The sequence below is a fragment of the Sylvia atricapilla genome, chromosome 12 (assembly GCF_009819655.1).
Source record: "Sylvia atricapilla isolate bSylAtr1 chromosome 12, bSylAtr1.pri, whole genome shotgun sequence".
Taxonomy (NCBI): domain Eukaryota; kingdom Metazoa; phylum Chordata; class Aves; order Passeriformes; family Sylviidae; genus Sylvia; species Sylvia atricapilla.
This window is the reverse complement of record NC_089151.1, coordinates 18,454,347-18,481,407: the sequence shown is the minus strand read 5'-3', so window position 1 is coordinate 18,481,407 and position 27,061 is coordinate 18,454,347. Positions and strand designations below refer to the sequence as shown.

Sequence of the window (27,061 nt, the reverse complement as noted above, 5' to 3'; positions counted from 1 at the left end):
CCAGAAGAACCTCAGTTTATTGATTTTTTTTATGAATAATAGAGTTAATAATGAAATTGCTAGTACAAAATTAGTGAAATATTTCCTTTGCAGCCTGTTTGAAAGATTTTGTTTCAATAAGTTCCTCTTTTGCTTCTATTAGAAATTGTAAGTTAAATTAAAACAAAGCGTAAAGATGTTATTTTGCTGAGTAGGAAGGTCTAAATATTATCAAAACAAATCATGTGATCGTTAAGGTACCTAAGCTCTATGAAACATTGTCATTCTGTGGATTAAAAATAATCTGGCATTAATTTTTTTTTTTCCCAGAAAATACTTAGTTATGTTTTGGATGCATCCTTGCCTTTCTCAGCTAAAAACAAAATGTGATTTACAGGCCTGAAGTGACACATGCTACTGATGGTCTGCAAGTTATCCTAAACTGCTGAGACCCCTTTTAAGAGTTATGGCCCTTGTGTGCCTTGTTCTGCTGCTGGAAGTGTGTCAGGATCACGGTGGGGCTGGGAGGGGACCTGGGGACACCGTGCTGCCACTCCTCCCTCACTGTGCCAGCAGGCAAGGACATCATGGAAAGGAAAGGACTGATTCAAGCTTCCACTCCATTAATATGCAAAAGGTGATGTTCAGCCACTGCAGACAGCCTTGCTGGAGTGAGTGCATTGGGTGGCAATCCCTGATACGAATTCAGGCAGTTCCCTATTTATGGTTCTCAGGTTCCTTTACCCCTGGTCCTTACACAGTTCACCTGCCTGAAACTGCTTTGGATCAGAAAACATGCTAGATCATCCTTTGTGAGAAAAGTAATCAATTTTCTTATTTGCATATCTGACAATTCTAAGATGTAATGTCATCCTGTGAAGTAACAGCCTGTGCCTAAGAACTGAAAGAGAGGAGCCCTTTCCCAGTGACAAAGTGATGAGCTACTGTAGAGGAAATCAGTGTTAGACATCTTTAGATTATTCTCAAATTCTAGAAGACTTGGTAGAATTCTGAGCTAACAATAATATTCCCAGGGGACCCCAATACATTCCAGTAGTGCTCAGAGGTTCTGTCTTGCCAGGCAGTTGGATACATTTCCATTTTCACTGTATGATTTCACACTGCAGTGGAAGTGATAGATAGTGATATATCTGATTCCTCTCTACTATTCCTAGCAAGGCTACACTTTTCCATGGTACTGCAGTATTAGTCCCACCTAGGTGAGAATGGTGGTGACAATATTCTCAGTATCTTTCTGCTGATAACTTTCTGCTTCCTTTCCCCCTTCTTTCTTTACTGTCATCACTATCAGCTGTGTTCTGTTATTCCCTGAAGTTCTGCTTTTCCTTGCTGTTGACTATCAGTTGAGTGGGATTTGAAACAACTTCCCTGGCAGGGATGGCTGTGGTGTTGTTTTCTGAAGTGATTGCATTAATGTAGGAGGGAAGGCAGCATTTTTCCACTCCAATTCTTTGTCCTTCACTGACACCTGCTTCTGCTCTTTCCCAGCTCTCTTCTTGCATGCAGATCACTGCTCTTTCCAGACTCCTTTCTGATTAGAACCACAAACCAGGTGAAGAGTCAGTGCAGCTCTGCAAACACTTTTTAGCCCTGTCTGGGTGGTCTAAGCTTCTTACAGTGGTTATGTGCTTTTCACCACTTCAATAGGCCAAAGAGGTGACTCCTTCTTGGTGCACACAGCTGGAACAGAGAACTAGGATCAACCCTTCAGAGGCTAACTCAGCTGCCAGCTCCTCCACCCTGCGACCCTTCTGTCTGTCCTGCCTATGTGAATCCTTATTCACTCCTCTCCTGTATTCAGGATGCAGGACTGCAGACAGATTCCCTCTCTCCTCCGCCCTAAGCCAGAGGTGATCCATCAACTCTTCACTGCACTGGACAGGCCAACCTGATGGATGAGCCAGCAAGGAGGGGGCCATCTGGTAAGCTGATTGTCCTCTTCCAGGCATCTCCAGCTCCTCTTCTTTGCTCCCCAGCATGTTTGTACTTCTCACAGTTTTGCACTGGTAAAGTGTTTCCCTGGGAGCTTCCGTTCCTAATGCTGTTTAACCTTTCCGTCCTGTTTCAGTTTAGCTCTGTGCTGACAACTTCTTTCCAAGCCTCCCAAATGCAAACTTTCAGACAGCTACAGAGGAGTTGTATATGCACATTGGAAAATCAGACTAATTCCCACAGCATCCCATCCTTTCAGAGACTGCCTTTTTTTGGTCATTTGCATCAGCCACAATTACACAGTTAGTGCAGAGCATTAAACATGACCCAGCCCCAAACAGCATCCAGTGGGAGTGATGAGACCCAGGCTAATCCCAAATACATGCAGCCTGCCATTATGCATACATGACTAAAGAGACTTTTACTTCACTCGTTCTTAATTTATTATTTGTGCTGCTAGCAACAGAATGTTGCCAAGACGTCAATTATGTTTCATTTTATAAATCAAACTAATTGAGAACCAGATGCAATCTGAGTGAAAAAGATCTGAGGTCAGTGTTGTGCACCATATGCATGACAGTGCTTACTCATGATGAGGGAATGGATTCGACAGCTGTGAATTTTCCTGCTGTAGGAGTTTCATCAAGCTCAGAAGTGTAACGTCCTTAGCTCTCTTTTCCCAGTTAATTGCATTAATTTCATAAAAAAAATCTGAAGAAGAGTGAATAAGGGATAAAAGGCTGTGAAAACAAAACAAGAGAGGAAAAGAATTTGGTCAGTAAGTTGGCTTGAAAATTGTCTGGTTTAGTAATAACATGGAACATGGATGGAAGAAATAACAAAGAACAAACTGAATCTTCAGTGTCACTTAATTTCAGACACATAATAGGAAAATAGACATTAAATCAAGGTCTCAGGACTGAACTGCTTAGCAGACAGAAAGGTGGTGTTCTTACTGAGTGCAGAATGTCTCCACTAACAGCAGTAAGAACTGCAGTTCCAGCTCCTTGGCATTTATCAATGGGCAGGGCTGAGCCCAGGAGCTGCCCCTGCACAGGAGGCACAACTCCTGCCCTGGGCAGTGCCCAGCCCTGAGCAGGCTGTGCCCAGAGGCTGTGCAGGCTCCTCCCTGGGGATCTTGCAGAGCCCTGGGCACACACTGCTGTGCCCTGTGCTCGGGGATGGCCCTGCTGGAGCAGGGAGGTGGCACCAGAGCAGCCCCTGGGGCCCTCCAGCCTCACCCAGCCTGGGATCTGTGAAACATTGCTCCACCAGCCTTTAATCAAAGATTCCCTAAGTGCTCTGACATAACTCCTTAAAAACTCATAGCACCCATGATCATGATGTTCTAGGATTTTAGAAGTATTTCATAGTAGTATTTATAGCTAAGTGAATATATAATATTTGGAGATAAATTCTCAGATTTTTAATCAGCTACCTTCTAAAAGAGTTAAGAGTTTTCTAAGTACCACTTCTGGCTTGATGGGTACATCTGATTCCTCCAGGTTTTCTGCAAAAAGCAGTTTCTGTGGTGGAAATGTTAATGGACAATGCACTGACTATGTTTGATTTCCTGGAAATGGGTTTAATTCTGAGTAGGAGGAATGATGTCCTGAGGCCAAAGGTTCTGGTAGAACCTCTGCCCCATCACCACCTCAGTATATTACCCCGCAGAGTCATATTGCATCTGAGAAGCTCTTCTCTGTTCACCTCATGGTTAGCTTTTGTTTTGTATATTTGGATTTTATCTCTAAGTGCCTGATTGGAAAATAAGGTACAAGAATGTTTTCCCTTCCCTTCCCTTCCCTTCCCTTCCCTTCCCTTCCCTTCCCTTCCCTTCCCTTCCCTTCCCTTCCCTTCCCTTCCCTTCCCTTCCCTTCCCTTCCCTTCCCTTCCCTTCCCTTCCCTTCCCTTCCCTTCCCTTCCCTTCCCTTCCCTTCCCTTCCCTTCCCTTCCCTTCCCTTCCCTTCCCTTCCCTTCCCTTCCCTTCCCTTCCCTTCCCTTCCCTTCCCTTCCCTTCCCTTCCCTTCCCTTCCCCTTTGTAATTGGTTGCTCTCATTATGGAATATCTCTCTGTTTTGTCATATCCTAAATACAGACTGCTGAGGAGGAATTATTAGTTGCTCTAATTGCACTTTTGTCAATTAGTGAGAAACTAGATGGGAGTCTCGTTTTAAACTTTCAGTTGCAGTAAAGTTATAAAGACCACCAACACTCTTCTACTGGAGGAGGAATAAACAGGCTAAAAGTGAAAACAATTTAAGCAGGAATCATCACCTGTTAACTGTAAGTTTTTCCTTTGATTAGGAAAAATCTCCTTTTGTCATTATATCAGACTATTTGCACATGGATCCTCCATTAAAAATAAGAGAGACTGATTTTTCACACTTAGCCTTAAGCCTTATCTGATTAACTATTACACAACTGACATTATAATGTGAGCTTAAAGGTTCAGATCGTGTTCTAGTTTGCATCTTGTTTTGAACCAATTCCACAATTGTTTTACACAAGGAAGGAGTTACTGTTGGAATCACAGCCGTTGTTCCTACAGGGTGACCATGACATTGATTACTATGTGAATTCTGTGTCTCTGCACTTTCCTGAACCTGTCTGGTGTGCTCAAATAAGTTTATATTTTCTATTTTACATAACCTTTTATTGCCTCCTTACTCATTTTGAGGAGGTGACTGTTTAAGAACGGGTCGTATTTCTCTGTCACAGCAAATACAGCAGTGACACACTGAAAAAACCAGAATTTTTAAAATGATTTTTTACTACAGCTTCTGACATCAACCTTTAGAGAATAAGGGAGACAAAACTCTTCTTTTAGTTGGTCGGGGGTCTTGTACCACTTAGGTTATTTTCCCATTAACTCCTAATTTTGTAATCTTTATGGGTGATCTTGTTGTAAAATATGTCACTTTGTTGGTCTTCATTTAATTCTGTCTAATTAGGACGTACTTTATTTGGCAAGCAGCCAGTAATTAGTGACATATTTATGTAATTATTAGCATGTAATATTTATATAATAAATCTGCCTAGAAGGCAATCCATTCAGAGGGCAGGGAAGAGGGAGAATACATGATTTGATGAACGCAGAGATCTTACACACTGAGGCAAACGCAGCAAAGAAATCAAATGCACCAGTTGACCTGTCTAGTCTGGGGAGAGAGTTTGCATATCCTAAAATGATAGGATGTGCACACTTGGTAATCAGCACTGATTAGAGAGGGAGTGAAGATGGGCCCCTGTTTGAAGTGAGATAATAAGGCAGCTTGTTAGGGAGAGATAAATAGAACTTGAAGAAAAGGACCAGATGTCTGCTTGATGGCGTTGAAGAGGAAGAGCTGGTGGGGTCCTCCAAAGGTAAGGACGGGTGTGGAGCCGACTGCAGGAGTCAGGGAAGCAGTGGGAGCTGTCTGCCCCTGTGCAGAGAGCAAAGGCTGAGCCCCCAGCCTGGCCTCACTAACCCTGGGCTCACACTGGCAGACTTCACCCTGGTGAGGGCTGTGGACATGCCTAAGCTGTGGCTGTCACTCTGTGGGTTTGGGGTTTTTCCTACATCTGAGCTAAGTCAGGAATGAAGTCCTCTTGGCAAAGTTTTGAGTAAAGTTTGGTGTTGAAGTCTTAAACCTTAAAAGGAGCTCCAACAGTAATCTCTGAATGCTGATGAAAGTTCTCTGTTCTGTTCTAAGAATATTGGGCTGTCTTGAACATGAACACTGAATTTTTTCTTCTCTTTAATGACATAACAATTTCACACCACTTTCGTAAGTGCAGGTAAAACTTTCTGACTTTGTGCTGTGTTATGAAACTCATTCAGTCAAACCTAAAACTGAAGCTAAAATATAGGTTATTGGAAATAATAAAAAAAAAAAAAAAATTAATTCAGGTAGCCTTTTCCAAGTTGTTGCTCCCTAACCTTGCTTAGCTGGGTCCTGTCACTTCCTGTAACATTTTCATCCATTATATGTGACCCTCCTGTAAATTATGCAGCGTTCCCCCAACGAAGATTAGGACCTTGTGATCTCAGAGCACTCTACAGGAGTGATGGATTTCTGATTGAGGAATTGTTCTGGAGTTTGGAACACTTCTGTTTAGCTTGGCTATGGGTTTCCTGTGTGAATTTGGATGAAGCATTTAATCACCGTGCTGTTGCTGTGCTGTGCAAACACTGCAGAGCTGTGAGCAGTTCCCCAGGGGCTGGTGAAGGCTGAGAGTTCCAGGAATGCTCTAAGGGAGGGGTGGTTTGGATTCTTCTGGAAGTCCCAGAAAGGAAACATTAGGAATTTGCTTGTCAGGGCAGGAGATGGTGGAGCCCATCTGACGGCAGCTGCAGCTGAGGCACTGGGGTATCTTTGATGTGAGCTGCAATACTGAACACAAAGGGAGGTGGTTTAGACTCAGTTCTACACCTGACATCTCCTCCTGTGTCATCTTTATCTAATCCACATTGTTACAGCTTCTTTGTACTAATATTTTCTGTTTTAAATGAGAAAAAAATTAGAACAAATCAACTTTTTCTTGTTTTGTTCCTTTTTTGTGCTAGCAGGCAAGATCAAAAGATGTAGTTGCTAAAAGCTTTATAGAGTTCTAATACAGTCTGTCTAGCAGAACCACTTGCTTCAAAAATTCATATATAGACCATAGCTTTTTCCAAACTAAAATTATTTTTCTTAAATACTTTTTTTGTTGTTTTTTTTTGTTTGTTTGTTTGTTTGGTTGGTTTTTTCCCAATAAGGAAACATAACTTTCTTAATGAATCTGCTGGGTTTTTTCTGCTCACCTTTTTGACTTTATATGTTTTATCTTCCTGATCATGGAGGACTTTTTAGCATATTGAGATGTATTTTCCTCTGCCAGTAGAATCCCCATCTCTTACTAATATTTTTATGTAATCATGTTTTGTATTTTTATTGTAGCTTCTGCCTAAACACTTCATTTGCCCTTTATCAGACTCTTCATCACAAAGTAGAAGACAACAAGCAACCATTTGCAAGGTGTTCTCTTGGCTTAGAGATTCTTTATATATTTATACCTCATAATTTCTCTTCATGGAATGCAGAGAAGCACTGAATAAGACATCTGTTTTGTAATAGTTATATTTCAACCGCGAATACAAATGTTTTATTATTTTTAGAACTCCCATCCTTGGAGATACTCAGAAGGCACCTGGACAAGGTCCTGGGCTCTGGGTAGCTGTGGTGAGCAGGGGTTGGACCAGGTGACCTCTGGAGGTCCCGTCCAGCCTCACTCATCCTGTGATTCCGTGAGAACTCTGAACAACTTCTGGACTGGTGCTGTAGTTTTCATGCATTCACCCGTATTAGCACTGACTTTGCAGTGTCTCTGCAGTGAGGCAGAATTCAAGTGCTGACATCTTTCCCTGGCTCCTTCTTTCCAGTTTCTGTGTTGTGTCCCACCACGTACAGAGCACAGGGCGGGCTCTTGCAGTGTGTCCTGGGCTTGCAATCTGAATTCAGATGTGTGTGTGTGCTTTGATTCACCGTAATCCAGCTGTGTATCCCAGCCTGGAACTAGTGGCTGTTCCAGGTTTTTTCCATGTAATGTTGGAATGCTGTCAGAAACCTTCCAGAGAGTATCTGGGATGTTTCATTTGAAAACTTTCCCAAACTATTCCACTCTATCGATGAGTAGGTTTTAGGTTTTTTTTTTTTTTTTTTACCTACTCACTGGAATTCCTTCTCTGGATGCCTTTTGCTCTTCTCTGCATTTCAAAAGGCCATGAGTTTTCCCCATGGGAATCACATCCTAGCTGAGAGGTGTGCATGTAATAAGGCACCGTGAATCCTTTGGGTGTGAGACAGAGGTCTAAATTACTGCCATTAATGGTCTGATGATAACAAATTGTTATTGTTATATGTAATCTGCATATCAGAATGTCTTCCCAAAGTCATTATCATGCTGCCTGTGTGCCCAGGGGCAATGTTACACCATAACATTTCAGTCTTTCAAATTACAAAAAGCTAATATAGCTCTTGATGACATTTACAAAAATGTATAATGGCACTCCTTTCAGGGCTCTCACAGAAATTATTCTCAGGGAACTTCAAGGGAGTTCTGCGTGTATAAGAACTGCAGGATCTGGCACTTTTTACTATCAAAGCCTCATTTTTTTCTTCAGTGGCACCAGCTCAAGAAAATGTTAAGTCAGAATTGGTTTTAATTTATTTTCTGACTTAAAATGCCCTGGCCAACATAAGCTGTATTTAAGTTTCAATGCTCTTTGGCAGAGAGTCTACATTCTAAATTTCTTTTCATAGGAAGTTGTTATGTCAGAGTTATAAACCTCTGAAAATTGGCATTTTGTAATGGAAGTGCTGACAAGACCTTTATTACACCAGTACAAATAGGCAGCATTCCAATAAATGCTGGTTGCTGTTTTTATAGTCTGCTGGTTGCTTTCTGCTGCTGTATTTCAAAGTGGACATTATGTAAAAAGTAAGTGGCATAATAAAAATACAGCGGTAGGGCTGGAATTTGGCTTTTACTGTGGCAACAAAATTTCAGTATGGTTGATAGGTCTGATTAGAGATTTAGTTTTTAAGGGCTGGTGTATTATTTACTAGTAAATTGTTTTAAATCCTTACCAAGCTACTGTGTACATTCAACATGGAATTGGAATGGAAAAGATGATTATCATGGCACGGAGAAGTGGATGTTAAATTACTTAAATGGCGAGAACACATCACATCTAGGACCCAAAAGGTTCCTAGTTAAGTTTTATGGTTTTTACTGTGATATTCACAGATTACATTGTAGAAAGAATGATTCCCTTCCAACATCCGTGATTGTCATTGTAGTCACGAGGTCCGTGAGCTTTTCTAGACGTGAAAGTCACTGCTGTAAGAATTGGGAGGATGTGTGTGAAGTGAGGAAGGTGAAGAACATGTGTGGGAACTGACAGTAGTCAGAACATGGATTTTAGGCTCCAGGCAGTGGCTTGAGGCCTGTGAGAACTTAGTGTTCTCTGTCTGGCCTGGAAAATCATGAGGAGGAACCTAAAACAATCTTTGTAGATATTCTCCTCCTGACACCCGTGTTTTTCCAGCTTGTTTACTGGTAAAGATGTTTACAAGGAGGTGTTCCTCTAAATGACCAATCACATTGATTGTACTGAGAAACTGCATAAAAGAGTCTGTCTTTCAGTAATTCTTTGCTATAATGCCCTCTGGAGCAACCAGAGCTCACATACCAGTATCTGAGCAGTCTGAAATCCTAGCAATAAACAGGGGCAGGAATTCACAGAACTTCTCCATCACCTCCCAAAAGCACTCTGAATTTCACTGAACCTGATGGAGACTGAGCTGTACACAGAAGAGAACACGCAGCCAGTGGAATGTTTAAAGCTGTACCTGTCACTGTGGCCTGAGGGGCTCAGATCCCTGTCTGCCACCAGCTTCTCCTCCCACACTGCATTTGTTAAGTAGGTATTCATAGAAAGATTGAGAATCCATTACCCTCCAAAGAAAAGCAGATGGCACAGCCTTGGGATATCTTGACTTTTTTTATTTATCCTTGCAGCATTATAGTTGGAATCTGGTAATACAGTACTGGAAAGTTCTTGGTTCAAATGCAAAATATAGCATTATTTTATCAAAGCACTGTAAAACACTGTATCACTTTCTGAAACTTTTTGGTTAAAATAACAAGAGAATAGAATTAACTAGAATATGTAGATTTCAAAAATGATCCATCAGTCTATGCAAATTGCTGTGTTAATAATGTATTTTTAATGCTGAGCACATTTGACAGCCATTTCATCTCTCTTTCTAAACCAGATCTTGGCAACCTGCATTAATTCTTACACTTTACAGATGTACCATTCAATGCATGTGCCATGTACTGATGCGATCCAAATAAATTAAAGCATGTCAAAGCAGTGGCATTATTAGTAAACAGCTTTGTGACTGGCTGCTTGTGTACAGGAGAGAAAAAGGAGAGGCAAATGCAGTGCTGTGGTAGCACATCTCCCACCCTCACTGGCCTGGATTTGCTTCCCATTATGGGAGTGTCAATCCTAAAGTGACACCAGGGCTTTGGAAGAGATGAATGGACAAACCAGAGTCAGTGAGACTCAGTCAGGTGTGTTGGGTGCAGTTCAGACAAGGTGGAGCTTAAACAGAAGCCAAAATTTCATACTTTGACTTGCTCTGTGTGTCTGTAAATTAAAAAGAGAGAGTGAGAGAGGTACCATGTCCTAATTATTTCTCTACCCCATTAACAATAAAACTGATATTATTTCAGACTCAATGTGTGCTTCTACATCCTTATATATCTTCAGGAGGGATTTTCTATCTTTTCTGCAATGAGTTAAAAAACCAAGGTACAAAATACAAGAGTTGCTGCTAGACTGCAAGGGACCATATAGTTATGTTTGATTATAGCTCTGCTGGCCTAAAGGTCAAAAGAAAGTTTTAGAATACTTAAGAGACAATTATCTAAAGTTCAGACTTTTCCAAAGGAATAGAACTAGAAATTATACAGACTATTATCTAAAGTTCACATTTTCAAAGGAAAAAGGTAGGAGGAAATGCTTATTCATCACCACTTTGCCGTTAATTTGTCTGTTTTTTTTTTTCCTTCTGTCAAGAATTTATTTACTACAAGTTCTGTATTACACAGTAGTACTAACATAATTATTCCCCTTTCCAAGAAATTTTAACATATGAGAATGATGTATACACGATTAAATATTATTTTGCTCATGATTCAAAATTCCCAGCAGTACTTTCTATTTCTGCAAAGGACTACATGGAAATGTGTTTAGGTTTTTTTGTTCATTAGTTGATTCAGCTGCTCAGTTCTGGCATAAACTGTTATTATTTAAGCCAACTGGTAAAGAGGAGAAAATAATCAAAGATACAAAATATGTGACATTTTCCAATTATTCTTCTACCAATACACTTTCTCACATGAAATACTTTTTCTTTCCTTGTGTTCTTATTGGTCTTTTAAGGGATTGCAGAAACTCCAGGTCTGTAAAAAACCCAAAATCATTCTGGTGTTTGTTAATTTGTTGTAGGAATGCTTTGTGAATTGTCATTAAATATGCCAGTATGGAATGCAACTTGCTGTGGGGCAGGAAAGAGAATTTGATCAATCAGCTGAATTTTTACGACAAAAAGTTTTTTCTTCTGAACCTGATGACTGCTATCAAATTTGATAGCAGTCATCAATCTGCTTTTTTAAAGACATCACAAATTTTTGACATTTGTGAAAAGTGCTTCAGTTTGGAATACCAGTGGGTGCTTCAATGCCCATGTGGTTTGGCCATCATAAATCAAGAAAAATGCACTGCAGAAATGACCTCTCTTTATTTTCAGATGATTTTGTAAGCCTTCTGTTTGAATAGAACATTTATGCCTTTACCCCACAGATTAGGCAAAGGGTCCTTTTGCTTGTAAACTGCTGCTCTAGAGGATTTTGTTGGAGAGTCATCAGAGGAAGGCCTGGTAACTGCAAAAAGACATGACACAGTTTCATATATATATATATATATATATATATATATATATATTTACATACATACGTGTTATCATAAAATGCATTTTTTATAAATACAACCATGTTGAAAAAAAACAAGTTTAATCAGTAAACAAATTTTTATAGCAGTTCTAAAGAACAAATAGGTTATTTTTTCAGCTGCTAACTATCGCCAAATTTATAACACAGAAACTTACAATTTTACTCTTTTAATCAAATATTCCTTTAAAATGTGTGTCAGCCTAAGGCAGAAGAATAAAAAAACCCACGTCTTACATGGATGTTTCTCACAAAGCATTTTAATTTCATTCTTTTGGAAGCAGGAAACTGATGCTTCCAACTTCTACTCAAGTGGAGTCTGGAACAAATAAATCAGTTTTCAGCTCAGGGCCTGTTTAAGAGCAGTGGCTTTTTACAAGGTGGACATAGATGTGGGTGTGCTTGCAGCTGTCACTTCTGGTTCTTGGGGTGGATCAGAAAGGATTCAGGACTATTCTTTCCCAGGGATTTTGTAATTGCAAAAAGAAGAAAGAGAATTTTCGAAACAAAGGTGTTTGTGGGGCTGTAGACAGGGACTTGTTGGGGCTGCATTCTCTGGCTTTATTTCTGCAGTGCAGGCCTACCAACCCAAAGAGATGTTATTTGTAAATCTTTCCATAGAAAGAAAGTATGACTGAGAAAAAAAAATGATCATGGTGACTTATGCAGTGACTTTTTGAGACACCTCTGTGTCTCTTGGTGGTTTTATTCTCAAGCTCTAAAAAAGGGGATTGGAATCTTCCTGTCATCCACCATTTCTTTGCCATTAGGTTTGAATTCTGAAGAAAAACAAAAATACCAAAGTTAGAAATGATTTTCTAAAAATCTGTGTTTGACATTGTAAGGTCTCCAGTAGTGAGTATTAATTATTACAAGAGGCATATGCATATTAATCGTGGTTATTAATGGATATATAAAGCTGAACTGGCATCAGCATTCCCTTGAATATTCTCTTCTAGTGCCTTTGCAGCTGGTTGCTGAGTGTTCTAGAGCTCACATTCCTTCAAGTGTCATGGGCTCTGATTTTCTGCCTGTATTTTGCTAGTTTCCACTGTAACCTTGATGATAACAATTCAATTGCTTCGTTATTTCAAGTTTGGGAGTTTTATTTAAGAATAGATGCTGGTTTTGAATAGAGATTGGAGATGAATGAGCTGTCTGTATCTTCTCCTTATCAAAAAAAGCAGGGAGTGTCACAGTAAGGATATTCCTGCTGCTCTTCTGCTTGTCTCAAATAACTGTTTTACAGAGAATCTGAGATTTAAAAATGTACCCAGAAAGATAGCTCTAATAAACAGGAAGAAACATGTATTTCTGTCATACTGCTGTTTCCAGCTGTAGAGTTTCCAATTAAAATTCTTTCTTCACATAAGTAATGTATCCAGCACAGATAACAACTTCTACCACAAAGTCCTTAATACCATTAATTATTTGATCTTTCTGAGGACATTAAAAAAGGGATAAAAAAAGAAAGGCAGAGTTCTGTAGGTGTAAGGTGGCACAGCGGGAAACTCCACTGATCTCAACATATTAGAGACTGCAAGGGAATTAAAGAGTTGCGATAATGTGTGAGAGAAAATGACATTTAGATGCAAACTCACTGCTTCTGATTTTTACTTCTGTTATTTTATTGTCCGGCTTAAAACTGTAAGATGCCTTCTTTCGCGAAGTGGGAGATGAAGGAGTTGACTCCTGCCTGCTAATTTCACATCCTGATTGCTGCTGATGCCATTAAAGTCACTCAGGTCCAGAAAATCCAGAAGTAGCTTTGTATTAAAATGATTGCATTTACATTTTCTTAAAATCTTTCATCCAAGAGCCTCAAAAGAGGTCTGGGAAATTTGAGAACAGTTGGGGAATCTGCAGAAAGCACTTGGCCCTGTGGCAATTGTTGTGGTTATGCCAACTACCTTTGTCTAGAAACCACACTGGGCATCTTTTAAAGACCTGCATTGTCATTCTTTGTTCCAGCTGGGAGGGAGATATTCCCAAAACAGTCTCTTTCATGGTTATTTCAAGAATCTGCTTGTAAATTCCAGCGACTGAGTCAGCCAGGGAGCTGAGCCACCAGGATTTTTTATGTGTAAAAAAGGCAGGAGTGAGCTCCAGCTCTGAGCTGTGGTTGTGCGTGCCCAGAGCTGTGTGTCTCTGACCTGACACCGATGCTGTGCCACTTCCTAAGATCCTACACCATTCCTGAAGCCTGCAGGAACAGCATGCAGCTCGTGGTCCATCCTGGGTGGCTGCTACATCACCAAGGCATTCCCATGAACTTCTCCAGCCCCTTCCTCACAGAGAAGGGCACAGGATTCCTGGGGGCTCATTCTGCTGGGGGGTGTCAAAGCCCCTCCCTGGCTGGAGGAACACACTCAGTGTCTCTGCCTGGGGCACACAGCTCAGAGCTCTGTGAACAGAGAGCTTTGGGGCTTTCTGCACCTGCTTTTCGTTCTTTTGCTGCAAGTATTGTGAATAAGCAAACAACCCGAGCAGTGGAGGATCAGTGGGTCAATTGGGAAGATGAGGGGAAGGCGATTGCCCCCTCTCCTGCTGAGCCAAGGTAATTCGTGCGGCAGTGCTGGAGGTCGCTCCTGGAGGAGATTCCTGCTGTTTTGTCAGCTCCAGGAGAGGGGAATGTCCACAGAAAGGAGGAGGCAAATCAGATAAACTGAGTTTATTGCTGATCAGCTGCTAGGATTTATCTTCAAGTTCTAGGAACCAACTAAAATGTCAGCTAGGGAGTCATTGTTCTTCACTCAAGAGCCACATCTCCAGCAATACCAAGGTATATTTATTTTAAGACATGGCAATGAAGGGGAAAGAATTTATTGCTAAGCAAAATTCCTAAGTCAAATGGAGGACTTGCCACTCATTGGCAAAGCAATTTGGTAATTTCATTTTGCTTTTTCTATTTTCTGCTTGTCAGTTTCTTTTCTTTCCAGGCATAACATGCTCGCTTTTAGTCATATATGGTTTCTAACAAAAAACAAACAAACCAAAAAAACCCCAAGCAACAAAAAAACCCCAACAAACCAAGCAGGCCATCTGTAAGAAAAAAAAGTTAATCTCTTCTCCCTGTTTGACATCTCTTCTGAGTAGTTCTGGCTGTCCAGCCATTGCAACTTATTTTGCAGTTAACTAACAGTTAATATCCCAAATATCTTGCATCTCTTTTGCTTTCTCTCATTAATTCTGAACTTGAATTGATAACCATTAGTGGTATCAGGTGACTTCTTATACTCAGCAAAGCTGTGTAAGATGTACTGTTGGGCTCTTTATTTTCTGCATCTCTCCTCCCTCTCACTTTTTCTGCCCCCTTCTGTTTGTCTCGTTAGAGTATTTTTTTTTTTTTTTTTTTTTTTTCCCCTTATATTCTGCTTTTGGCTTATTAGAATTTTCTGCAGCGGACAGGGTGGCAGTGAGTGTCTCAGGAGAGGATGGAAGCTGTTCCCAACAAGTGCAGTTTCTCTTTTTTTGTTCCTTCCTAAAGCAGGTGCCTTCCCACTTTTGCATATCTGTAAAGTGCAGGGCTGTTGGGCTCAGCACATCAATCCTATGCTCCAGCTTGGGCAGAGAAGGACTGCAGTAGGTTCTCAGGAAGGAACAGGCTGTATCAGTACAGATTTTAGAGTACTGTGTAATAGAACTGTAAAAGTCTCTGGAGTTTGGAATAAATGACTACAGATGTGACACCTCTGAGTGGGATTTGTCTCAAAGAAAGAGCTGGAAATTGAGCACCTTGTAGTTCCTTTCTCTTTTGAAGGGTTAAAGCAAAAGGATTAAGGTTGCAGCTTATGCTGGGATATTTTTAATTTTGCAGGAGAATGACAATGATGAATTTATTTTCCAGTATTTGAAAACAGGGAGGGGTGCTGAGAGGGAAAAGACTATCAGATCCAAAAAGGAATTTTCACACATCATGTAGTCACTCTTACACCCATTTTCAGGGAAACTGAGCTATAGGATTATTTTCCCAACATAACTTTTCCCTTTTTTTCCTACACAGAACAAGAATGGCACTGGAGGTGGTTTAACTTGCACACGCGTGTCAGCACCTCTGGCACACCCAGCCAAGGAGGAGTACAGGGTTTGTTCACTGCCAAATGGGTGTTAATTATTGACTTCAAACACACGTGGCTTTCCCACTGCAGCACACTGGCACATGTGACACTGGGTGTCATCAGGGATTTGGTCCTATTTGAGTTGTCAGAATTCTTAAGAGCTTATACCTGAAATTTGTCTTCAGTAAACACATATGCTTCCTTTCATTTTAAAAAGGGCACAAGGAAGAACTAGACTATTTGTTTAGCTCCAGGGTGCCATCAGTTTTGATGTGACTGTTTCCAACTGGAATGGATAAAACCTCAGGTTTCCTGTGGGAAAAAAAAATCATTAGAAATACTTTTTGTTCTGCAAAATGACCATATTTATTCTGCTTTATGGAGGAGTTAATTTTTAGATTGACCTTCACGTGTTGCATAGTCTAAATGTATGAAAAATGCTGGAATAGTTACATCACCTGCAATATAAATTATAGTAAGAACCTCTTTAGCCAAGTAAATGTGATTGGTAGGTGATTCTGCTGTGGAAGGGATAGATTATCAGAATGTTTGGGTGGAAAGGAACCTGATCTTCACGAGAAACCTATTGTGATGTAGAAATCCCAGTGTTTTCTTTCCTTCTGTGGAATGACATTTAGCATTGCACGTGTCCATTTTAGAGCATAAATTATCAGGAGGCTTTCTTTTGTTCATGATGCATCAGGAAAACAAACCTCAACAACTTCTTCCAAACAAGACGTGCAGCTTTATTTTTAAATTGTCATTGGATCCCACAGCAGCACTCACACAAATACACACACACACTCCTCTTCTTTGTGCCTCTGAATCTTTTTATTAAACAAAACACAAACAGCAAACTAGTGCAACATGCACTCTGTTAGTATAATTTCTAATACTGAATTATTATTTTATTACACAGAATAAAGCAGTTAGAAGTTAGGGAATATTTAAGGACATAAAGACATCAGAATTTTTTCATACTTGATATGCCCCTAGTGATGGTTTATACTGGAGCACTGTGACACATACAAGATTATTGATATCTGTGTATGTTTATAATTGCCTAGAATCTGTAATTATTGTAACTATACAAATTAAAATCTGTATGATTAACCTAAGAAAAATCAACTTGTATTCATTTGATGGTGAACTGAGAACTGAGTGACTCTGAGAGATTTCACTGTGTAACTCTGTGGCTGTGTAGGTTGCCATGCAGTCAGATGCCTTTTTTATTTCTAAAATTAACTTTCTGCATATGTGTGCAGAGGTGAGAATGTCCTAGACTCATTTCCTGTCTGCCTCCATGGGAGATACAGCCTGGTTTGATCTCTTTTCTTCATTGAGGCCAAATAAATGTTCAGATCACCTAAAGTTAGGCCCACAGCTTCTAATGCATTTAGCTTTACTTTTGTCTTTATACAAAAAGGAAGAATCTTTTATAGCAGTGGAAAATGTGCAGCTTGTGGTTGTAAGGCAAGAAAGATTTGTGTTAATTGGTGAATGTGCTTTAAGTTTGGGTTACTTTAACATTTCGTTTCTCTCTTGCTTTACTGGCTGGATTTTTATGACTCCGTGATTTGCAAAAAACGTGGTGAATCATGGTGAGGAGGTATCTGTAGTGCTGCGTGCAGAGGAGAAATAAGGGATTGCCATCATGATCTTCTCACCATGTGACACAAGAAAATGCATATATTGCATTCCTTCAGGCAGCAGGACAGAAAGGGCAGGCACTCCTGTGCCACGTGCTGCTGGCACGAGGAGATCACGGGACATTCACGAGGTCTCCTGAGCACGCTTTGGGAGGGCTGTGAGCTAAGACGCTGCTGGTTTTGCCTTTGCAGACAACACCCTGAGCATCCTGGCCAAGCACAGTGGGTTCAGCCGGCAGAAGCAGGAGGTGTACCTGCTGCCCATCGTCATCAGCGACAGCGGCACGCCGCCCATGAGCAGCACGGGCACGCTGACCATCCGCGTCTGCGGCTGCAGCAGCGACGGCATCGTGCAGTCCTGCAACGTGGAGGCCTACGTGCTGCCCATCGGCCTCAGCATGGGCGCCCTCATCGCCATCCTGGCCTGCATCATCCTGCTGCTGGGTGAGCGCCGCCCCGGGGCGGGAGCAGCTCGGGGTTCCAGAGAGGGAGGGATGGCCCAGTCCTGTGGAATCCCTGCAGCCCCTCAACAGCACACCAGGCAGCCTGACAGAGGGATTTCCCACTGGTGCTCTGGACACGTGGTTTGCCCCTGCCCCTGGGTGTCTCCTCTCCTCGTTGTGTCTCCATTGGCTGTGGGACCCGGTGACCAGCCCTGTCTCCCCTATGGGACACTGACCTTCCCTGCCCTTTGCTCTGCCCCCGTACCCCAAGTCAATGGCTGCTGAACCCCATACTTCAGTGGGCACAAGCAGATGACCCAGCCTCTTGACTCTGGGTTTCCCTTTGGCTCCTGGAAATAAACCTGCTGGAACTGACCTGGTGCCAAGGCTTTCTGCCTCTCCTGGCTGTGCCAGCCACGTGGTGTGTACGGATGTATGAGCTTGACTGCTTCTCCTGAGTTACTCCCAGCAGCCTTTCCACTGGAGGGGCTTATTGGGATCTAGGCTCCAGCTCAGCTCCCAGATAACACACCACCACACGGTCCAGCACAGCTTGCCGCAGCACTGACAGTGCTGGCAGGACTGAATCCCTCATGTCCGAAGAAGCAGAGGGAGCGAAGTCCTATTCTAGAGTAGTTGCACACGAGTAGTCACACACACAAATCATAGAATAAATGGGTGTGGGATGAGAAGCTGCAAATCACATCAGGGTGCTGAGCAGCAAGGTGAACACAGTGTGGACTACAGCTGATGGAAAATGGATCTATAAAAGCCAAGCTTTGTGTGAATCATGGACAATCATAGAATGTCCTGAGTTGGAAGGGACCCCCAGGGATCATTGACCCAGCCCCTGTCCCTGCCCAGACCCCCCAACAATCCCCCTGTGCCCCCCTGGCAGTGCTGTCCAAAGGCTCCTGGAGCTCTGCAGCCTCAGGGCTGGGACCATTCCCTGGGCAGTGCCTGGGCACTGGCTGAACCCTCTGGGGGGAGCAGAACCTGTTCCTGCTCTGCAGCCTGAGCCTGCCCTGGCCCAGCTCCAGCCCTTCCCTGGGTGCTGCCCCTGGCCCAGAAGCAGAGATTGGAGCTGTCCCTGCAGCCCTGCAGCTCTGCTCTCAGCTCCTCTGCTGCAGCTGAACAGGTCCAGTGCCCTCAGCTGCTCCTCCTCCCCAGACCCGGCTCCCTCCTTTGAATGCTCTCTTACAGCTTCATCTCTTTCCATTATATATATTTATATTTGTATTTTTCTATCATGAGTTTATTCTGGATTGTAATGGCACAAGAGACACTAAAGCTTTACAAGATAAGCACTGTGGTATATTTTAATAAAGCATACAACATTTGTATACAACATCAAGCAAGTGAGGGAGAGAACAGTGAAAGTAGAGTCCTATTTCTACACTTTGCAGCTTCACTTCGTGACTGAGATTTACATCAGTGACTGAAGTTTCAGCATTAAGCTGCAAAAACAAGCACAACCCATTTAGAGTTTCTTATGCATCTGTCCACGATTCTGAAATTGAGCTAAGCTCTTTCTTTCTCACTTATTTTCTCACTCTTTTGTTAGTTATGTAACAGGAGTCTTGCAACAGGTAGAAAAAAATACTGATTTCCTTCTCCCATTTAGGGCTATGTTTTCAGAAAAACACCCTCTAATTTTTGAAAACACTATCCCTAATGTAGATCTTTATAGACTGTGTGAATAATGATAGCCCAGCTTCACTTCCAAAGGGAAAAATGGAGCCTCAAAATTCGAAGTATGGGAAATCTTACTGCTTCCATAAAATTGAGCTTCAGATGTAAATACGAGCTCATAATCAAATCTAGATTACTAACCAGAGCTTCTGATCAATTCTCCTTCAAGTGAAGTGAGTTGTAGGTGTTTCAGCTTTTTCACCCTTATTACTCCCAATTCCACAAAAAGCCACCTCTCACCTTCCCCAGCTGCACTCCCCATGTGGTGTTTGGGTTGGAAATGTTTTGCCTAACCAGCTTGTGGCGCTCTCTTTGCAGTCATTGTGGTGCTGTTTGTGACACTGAGAAGACATAAGAATGAGCCTCTAATCATCAAGGATGATGAAGATGTGAGGGAAAATATCATTCGCTACGATGACGAGGGAGGTGGAGAGGAAGATACGGAAGCGTTTGACATTGCAACTTTGCAAAATCCGGATGGAATTAATGGGTTTTTGCCTCGTAAGGATATTAAGCCTGATCTTCAATTTATGCCCAGGCAAGGTCTTGCACCTGTTCCTAATGGTGTTGATGTTGATGAATTTATTAATGTAAGGCTTCATGAAGCTGATAATGATCCCACAGCTCCGCCATATGACTCTATCCAGATTTATGGCTATGAAGGGAAGGGGTCAGCGGCTGGTTCCCTCAGCTCCTTGGAGTCCTCCACATCAGACTCAGACCAGAATTTTGACTACCTCAGTGAATGGGGTCCTCGCTTTAAAAGACTCGGAGAACTTTACTCAGTCGGAGAAAGTGACAAAGAAACTTGACAGTGGATTACAAACTTCTTCCCTGTTGACTTAATGATCATGTAATATTCTAGGGCCACTGCTGTTAGTTAAAACTAATGTGGCTTTTTGTTTTAGAGGCAAGTTTAGCGCCAGTCATCTATAAAATCAACTACATTGTAATGTTGAACCAAAAAAAAAGTATATGTTAGGAGGTTAAGTCTTGTGGAGTGTGAAGTAAAGTATGTGGAGTGTCTAGAAGTCTTTGGATATTTGATATTCACTTGACCACTCTGAAGATGGAGATTTGGATCTTTGATTATCTTCAGTGAATTAAAAAGAACAAAAAAGAAATTGGTGCTCTCTTAGGAAATGGACTTGCAGGGATTTGCTGTTGAACAGTAGCTCCTGCCCAGTATGTGTAAAGCTAAAGGTTTGTTTCTGCATTGCCAACAAAGATCCTGCCACAGAAATGTTCAAAGCAATATCTTGGTCTTCTTTGCAATGCTGAGCAGAAATAGCATTGCCAATTTGTACTGGCTCCTACTGTGCAGTGACCATCCATTGTACATACAGTAATTGTTGGCCATGCAACCACAGACTGAATATCATCTTTAAATATTGTGTCAAGCCTTAAAATATTCACATGTTCTTAATCCATTCCAGTGATGGGTAATAAATACTACTAATGTGTAGAGATTCAGAGGCAGGGCTGCAAAACCTTGCTTCAAAAAAGGATCTTTTTTTCTAGAAGAAGGATCAACCCTGTGCTTCGTCTTCTGAAAGAAAAAACTGTGAAATGGGATGGACTTACATAAATGAAAGAATTGCTGATTTTATTGCTAAAGATCGAATTTATTTGTTTAATCTTTGAAATAAATATTTTATTGATGTCCATTACTGCTTTTATTTATTAAGACTGATAATCTATAGAGTAAGATTATGAAGAAAACTAAATTATATCAGTTAGATTTTTTTTTCTATATATAATGAATGTTTCATACATGTACATTTTGAAAAGAAAAATGACAAATTTGTTGCAGGTTAAAGCAGTTCCCTGTCCATTTGCAGTAGCTGAATTTTAAGAGAATGCTGGCAGAAATTAAACTTTGCCAGGGAAAACTTTTGACAGTTTTATATCTTCTTCATTAATCTAGTACCTGGTGTTTTTAATAAAAGCACAAACAGCTGGAAGTAAACTGGTTCATGTGAATATTTAAACTATAGACTTTTAGAAATCCACACATAACACAGTACAGTAAAAAAAAAAAAAACATGCTTATAGTTCTCCACTGTATTAGAGCAGGAACCAGTGTGTACATAATTTTACTGCTTCTGTTATTAGCATTTTTTTCTATAATATTCATAGTGATGCACCAGGGCTCTTGCACACAGAGAAAGAACACTAGAAGCTGCGAGCATACTCAATTTGTAATGCAAACTTGCCATTTAGAAGTAGCAATTGTATAAGAAAACTACGTATTACATGCAAATCATTTTAATTTTTTACTTTGTTTTGAAGCTATATTATCGTTTATTTACTCCATGTATTGTATTCAGAGAAACTCCTGTATTGTTTCCTACTTTGTGAAATATATTTTTATAAATACTTTTCTTGTTATTGCTTTTCTTTCAGGTTTACCTGGGCAGTGCAGAAGTGAATCTGCCGGAATAACTTCATAGTTTTTTGAGGAATGTAGTTTCTTCAAAATCATTTATTTATTACTTGAATACAGACAAAATAAAACAAGAAAAAAAAGGAGAATATTTGAAACCATTTTTGACAGTGATTGCAGAATTTTGACACTAATGGGAGCACAGAAGTTATGAGTGTCTGATTCACTGCACCATGCTGAAAAATAACTTCACATGATTTTTGTTAAAGCATTGCTGGTTAAAACAACCCACTGACTTAAAGTTCCTCAATAACACTTGTTCTGTAAACAAAGAATTCTTAACACATCACCCCCAATTTTGCTTGTATTTCAGATGGTAACATTGTCTTTGCTTTAGCTGCAGCACGACTTGGTTTAATGACTGTAGTCTGTGGGCAACTAATACATTAATACCACTTTGAGATATATCATAAAGATGTCATTGAAATTCATAAAGTACCCAATACATTCAAGTTAAACTGCATTAAAACAAAATGCTTTTGAGTAACTGAATCTAAAACTTTTGGTAGAACACTGAACTAAGCAGTGAAGTCCTCTAAAGTAGGAAAGAAGTCTTCCCGGAGATTTTAATTAAACTGATTTCTGTAACTCACTACAAGAAAAACCAAACCCACTCATACTCATCACTTTCTCTGGGTGCCAGGGTGTTCTGAGCTGCCATGGCAGATCCAACACAAGGACAGGGAGTGGTAACTGAGCTAGTTTCTGGTGTACATCCCAGTCCTGGGAGCCAGGGAAGTGCTGTGAACATGGATCTTGGCATTGTCTGGGGATGCATCAGCGTTGAGGGCAAGGCACTCCGTGCGTTAGAGGCTACACTGGAGAGTTTAGCAAAGCTCTTTTGTAGGAAAACTCACAAATGGAAAACCTTCTGATTGCCTTTCTGATTGAAAGTTCCATCTGAGACCACGACAGTGCATTCAGTAATAAGATTTCCTGGAAAAAAATCCCATCACTGGCCCTGTAGGAGAGGCAAAGCATGACAGAAATCTCATCGCTGTCAGTCAAAAAGAGATGGAAGTCACTACTGCTGGGCAAAGCTCTAAATTGGGCATTTCTACAGCTTTTAAACAGGAATAGCTACAATTCAAAGGGGAGAAGAAGAATTAATGAATTTCCTATCTGTCAATAGAGATGTGCTGTTTCTTGTGTCATTGCCTCCACACCGAAGGGAAACTACTAATTCTGCAAACTAATTCCATATAATTTGAATATAAAATTTATATCAATACATGTTAGAGGGTTAAATGTCAATCATTCATTTTCCAGTACTTCTCCTTTTTTCACAATTAGCTCAGCATAGAATGATTTTGGATAACAACAGTATTTAGGGGGATTAGATCATACTGTTCTACATCTCACATCTACATTTAGACATATTAGCGACACTCTTTTTAAGCATGTAAAAGCATAATTCATCTTTTTCAACAACATTTAATTAGCAATTGACTCATTGCAAGTGACAAGGAAAATGCATTAAATTAGAATTATTAATACTGATGAATTTGAGAAGTAAATACACAAAATCTTTTACAAGTGCCAAGTGCCTTAGAGTCCCATCGATCCCGGCCTGCCTTCACCTGTCTGTGCCTCACATCATTGGTCACAACTACTGAAGTAAATCATCCCGCTTATGAGAACTGGAATTCTGTGCACATTGTTTTTAAGGACACAGATATCATCTCGGGCATTTCAATGCGAAAGCACTGTGAAGGGAATGTGTGTACATGTTTATTAAATATAACTCGGATGGCTGAAGGTCCTCAACGTGTCCTGTCCTTCACAGCAGCTGAAAGCAGAGCTGTTTGTGTGCTCTGACCTTGAAATCAGATCATGGCAAGCTCCTTTAAACACATTTTTTACCCGGTATCATTACACCTTTTTGTCTATGATGACATTGAAATGACTGTGAAATACAGAGAAGAGAAAATGGCTCAAGATTTTCATTTAAATCAGCAGTTGCTGATCACAGGAGAAACATTTAACACTATGGCAACTCCAAATCCCATCAGCTCTGTGGCAGCGCAGCAGTGACAATTCTCAGTCTGGAGAACAGACAGGATGTCTGCAAAATAGTCTGCTTAGAATAACTCTATTTGTACAGCTCAGCTAGAGATGGAGCTGCTGATTTTAATAGAAAGAGAAAAATAAATCAGCTCTACTGCATCATGCAGTTGCATCTACCTACAAATGTGTGTGGCAAGTTTTTTTTTAACAGCCTGCATGGTCATGGAATTCTAGGATTGGATAAATGGGTTTAGAAAGATTCTCTAAGGTCTGTTTAGCAGGAGGAATTTGTGGCAGGTAGCCTTCTCCTGTATCTAATTTTCCTGGGATATAATTTCAGTCTGATGGAGCTATTTGGCTGTTTCTCCTCCTTTGCCTGCTCCTGGCTTCAGCACATCATCTATCCTGAGCTGGAATACTGGGAGTATAATGTTAGGAAGTTCATTAACACCATGTAGCTGTTTTTGAGCTGGTCACTGTTCAGGGACTAGAAAATGCAGCTCACCCAGGAGACTGAGGTTCACCAAGCTCCCTTCCTCCTCCAGGGAAGAAGTTACAGTCGGAACAGTCTGAGTTACTCATACCAAAAAACTGTTCCAGTATTTAAATTATGCTGAAGAATCTGAAGCTAATGATGGTGTTTTTTAATTAATAGAAAAATATAAATAATAGAAAAATAATGTTCATTAGCAGCAGACATTCACAAGTGTTTCTGATCAAGAGAAGTGAAAAGTTCATCAAAAGTTCATCAGAACTGCAGGGCCAGGAGCCAGGGCATGGCTGCCAGTGCCAGAGGGCAGGGCTGGATGGGATCTGGGGCAGGAATTGTTCCCTGGCAGGGTGGGCAGGCCCTGGCACAGGGTGCCCAGAGCAGCTGTGGCTGCCCCTGGATCCCTGGCAGTGCCCAAGGGCAGCTTGGACATTGGGGCTTGGATCACCTGGGACAGTGGGAGGTGTCCCTGCCATGGCTGGGGTGGGGCTGGATGAGCTCTAAGCCCTCTTCCAAACTGGGCCATTTGTGATTCTATGTTAAAAGTTTGCTCAAAAATTTATTTTTCAGATGTGGAAAGTTTTTAGCAGTGGCAGGATGTTCTAGTAAATTGAAGCTTAGTAAAAATAAAAATGTAAAAAGTAAAAAGTAAAAAGTAAAAAGTGAGAGCATTCACTGTTGTTAGAGTTTGCTTTCAGACCACAGCACGTGTCATTAGCAGAAAATAGAGAGTACTGATGGAGTGAGCAATGAAAGCTTTCTGTGCTCTATCATTCAGATAAGTTGGACTTGTATTATTTCTACATTTGTATACTATTTGTGCAAGATAATATTCTGGCTTTGCAGAAGGTGGAAACCAATTTAACTTGCTGTATAATTCACAGTGATGGGTTTTGTAATCACACTGCAGAATGGGTCTAGCTGCTGTATTATACAATACTGATACTGGCTTATGTGCTGCAGAACCAGACCCTCTCCAGCTAATGTCACAGTATTCTAAATGAGAAAATATAAAAGTCCTGACAATGCTTTTTGTGCAACTGCAACTAAGACATCTTCCAAAATGGCTAATAAAAGCGAGCTGAAGCTCGGCATTGCTGGCAGAGCCTTGTAAATGTGCTCATTAGCATTGCAAGACAACTATATCTTTTTTTGTTCTTCCTACCCCCCCACATTGCAAACATTAAACCAGTGGAATGAACAACATGAAAATCTCAGGCTTCTCTTCAGAGGGGATATGGAATAACTTGCAAAATTCCCTTCTCCTTCCACTGTTCCTGGTGCCTGTTTGAAGGAGGCCTGTGAGACCACAAGCAGAGTGAAGGGATGAGCAGAGTTTGCCTGTTCTATTCCACGACTGGAGAGAGCATTTCTGGTATGGGGGCAGTAGTACTGTCCCCTGATACTTTTCTGGGTGTTCACAAAATGCAAATTAAATCTAACACTGCCAGCTCAAAATCCTATTCATGAGGAGGTCTCAGGCCAACCATCTCATGTAGACTCATGGAATGGGTGGGATTGGAAAGGACCTTAAAATAGCAATTTTCCACCCCCTACCATGGACAAGACACCTTCCTCTATTCCAGGGTGCTCTGAGCCCTGTCTAGCCTGGCCTTGGACACTGCCATGGAATGTTCAGCCAGTCTAAATACAGACTTGTTCCATGGGGCTGTGGAACACAGGGATTTTTTCCTTTACTTTCATGGAAATGCTCTGATTTGTGAAGTCTGGAAGAAACAGCCAGGGAGGCAGTAGGCAGGCAGCACTGGTAACTGGTGGTGGAAAAATGATGGGTGAATCTGGAGTGGGTTCTCATTTTCTGTCTTGGGTCTTTAGGTTGGCCAAGCCTAGTCTTAATTTTTTTTTTTTATCTTCACAATATTTAACAGCAAAAAAGTCAATTCTCTGCCTTTCGTAAAAGCTTGTTTTTGAATTATAAAACAGGTCTTGTGGTTGGGGGCCCTTTCTGTAATTTCTTTCTTTGTTAGTAGAATGTTCTCTGATGGCAACACTGACACAGTTCATTCTGCCAAATTTTACAAGCTGGCAGTTTTACCAATGAATATGAAAACAAAAGATGTGCATTTTTTAACTGAAATATTGTTTATATGATTGGGAGCAACAAAGCCAATTGAATCACCTTTAAAATAAGCTCCACTTCCACATTTCCTGCCACAGATGGGGCTGCTTTTGGATTAGTTTTCAGATATTGATATATCAGTGCTGGGAGTTTCATATGCAAGGGAATACCTCGTCAGACATTTCTGACGAATAAGTTTCCCATATTTTAATAAAGAAGACTATCATTACTTTAACCCAGGAACACAGAAATAGGGTGTTTTACTTAAAGTCACATGAACAAATAGAATTCAGAGCAGAATTCCACGTGTCTCAGGTGTGAGAAAGGGCAGCTGGTTAGAGCTAAATGCAGATTATTTTGGCAATATGCGTGACCTCCTCCCTCACACAGCCAGGGGTGCTTGTGCACAGGGTGATTCTGCAGGGCTTCATCCCAGTCTCTGCCTTGGCAGGGTGGGGAAGGTGACCAAGAGTCTGTTGTAAGAGAAGGGAATAGAGGTGACCCCTGATAAGTAACAGCTGTGTTAATTATGATACAGCCTCGACCCTGATGAGTAAAAACTGTGTCCAATAAGGTAAATGTGATAAAAGGGAGTGGGTTAGCTGGTGAGGGGAGGATTATGAACTTGAGAATCATGAAGAAGAAGGATCCTGGGGAGAGAGAATCCCTGCTGTGAGGTCAGTGTGCAGTTAGAGCCTGTTGTTGGAACCTGCAGTCA

At 41.1% G+C, this 27,061-nt stretch overlaps 1 protein-coding gene across 2 annotated transcripts in view; it reads left to right on the top strand.

Annotated features, from left to right (window-relative positions):
• The window catches only part of CDH8 (cadherin 8), a 139,480-nt gene extending 117,560 nt beyond the window's left edge, over positions 1 to 21,920 (top strand). Inside the window, exons 1-3 of one of the 2 annotated variants that reach the window (XM_066327959.1) lie at positions 1,826 to 1,922; positions 17,378 to 17,629; positions 19,639 to 21,920. In XM_066327959.1, the coding sequence (XP_066184056.1) occupies positions 1,892 to 1,922; positions 17,378 to 17,629; positions 19,639 to 20,132 (777 nt within the window). In that variant the 5' untranslated portion in view covers positions 1,826 to 1,891 and the 3' untranslated portion in view covers positions 20,133 to 21,920. Of the gene's footprint in view, positions 1 to 1,825; positions 1,923 to 17,377; positions 17,630 to 19,638 lie in introns of those variants that run through there. The other variant, XM_066327958.1, reaches the window with a different exon arrangement.
• The last annotated feature ends 5,141 nt before the right edge of the window (positions 21,921 to 27,061 follow it).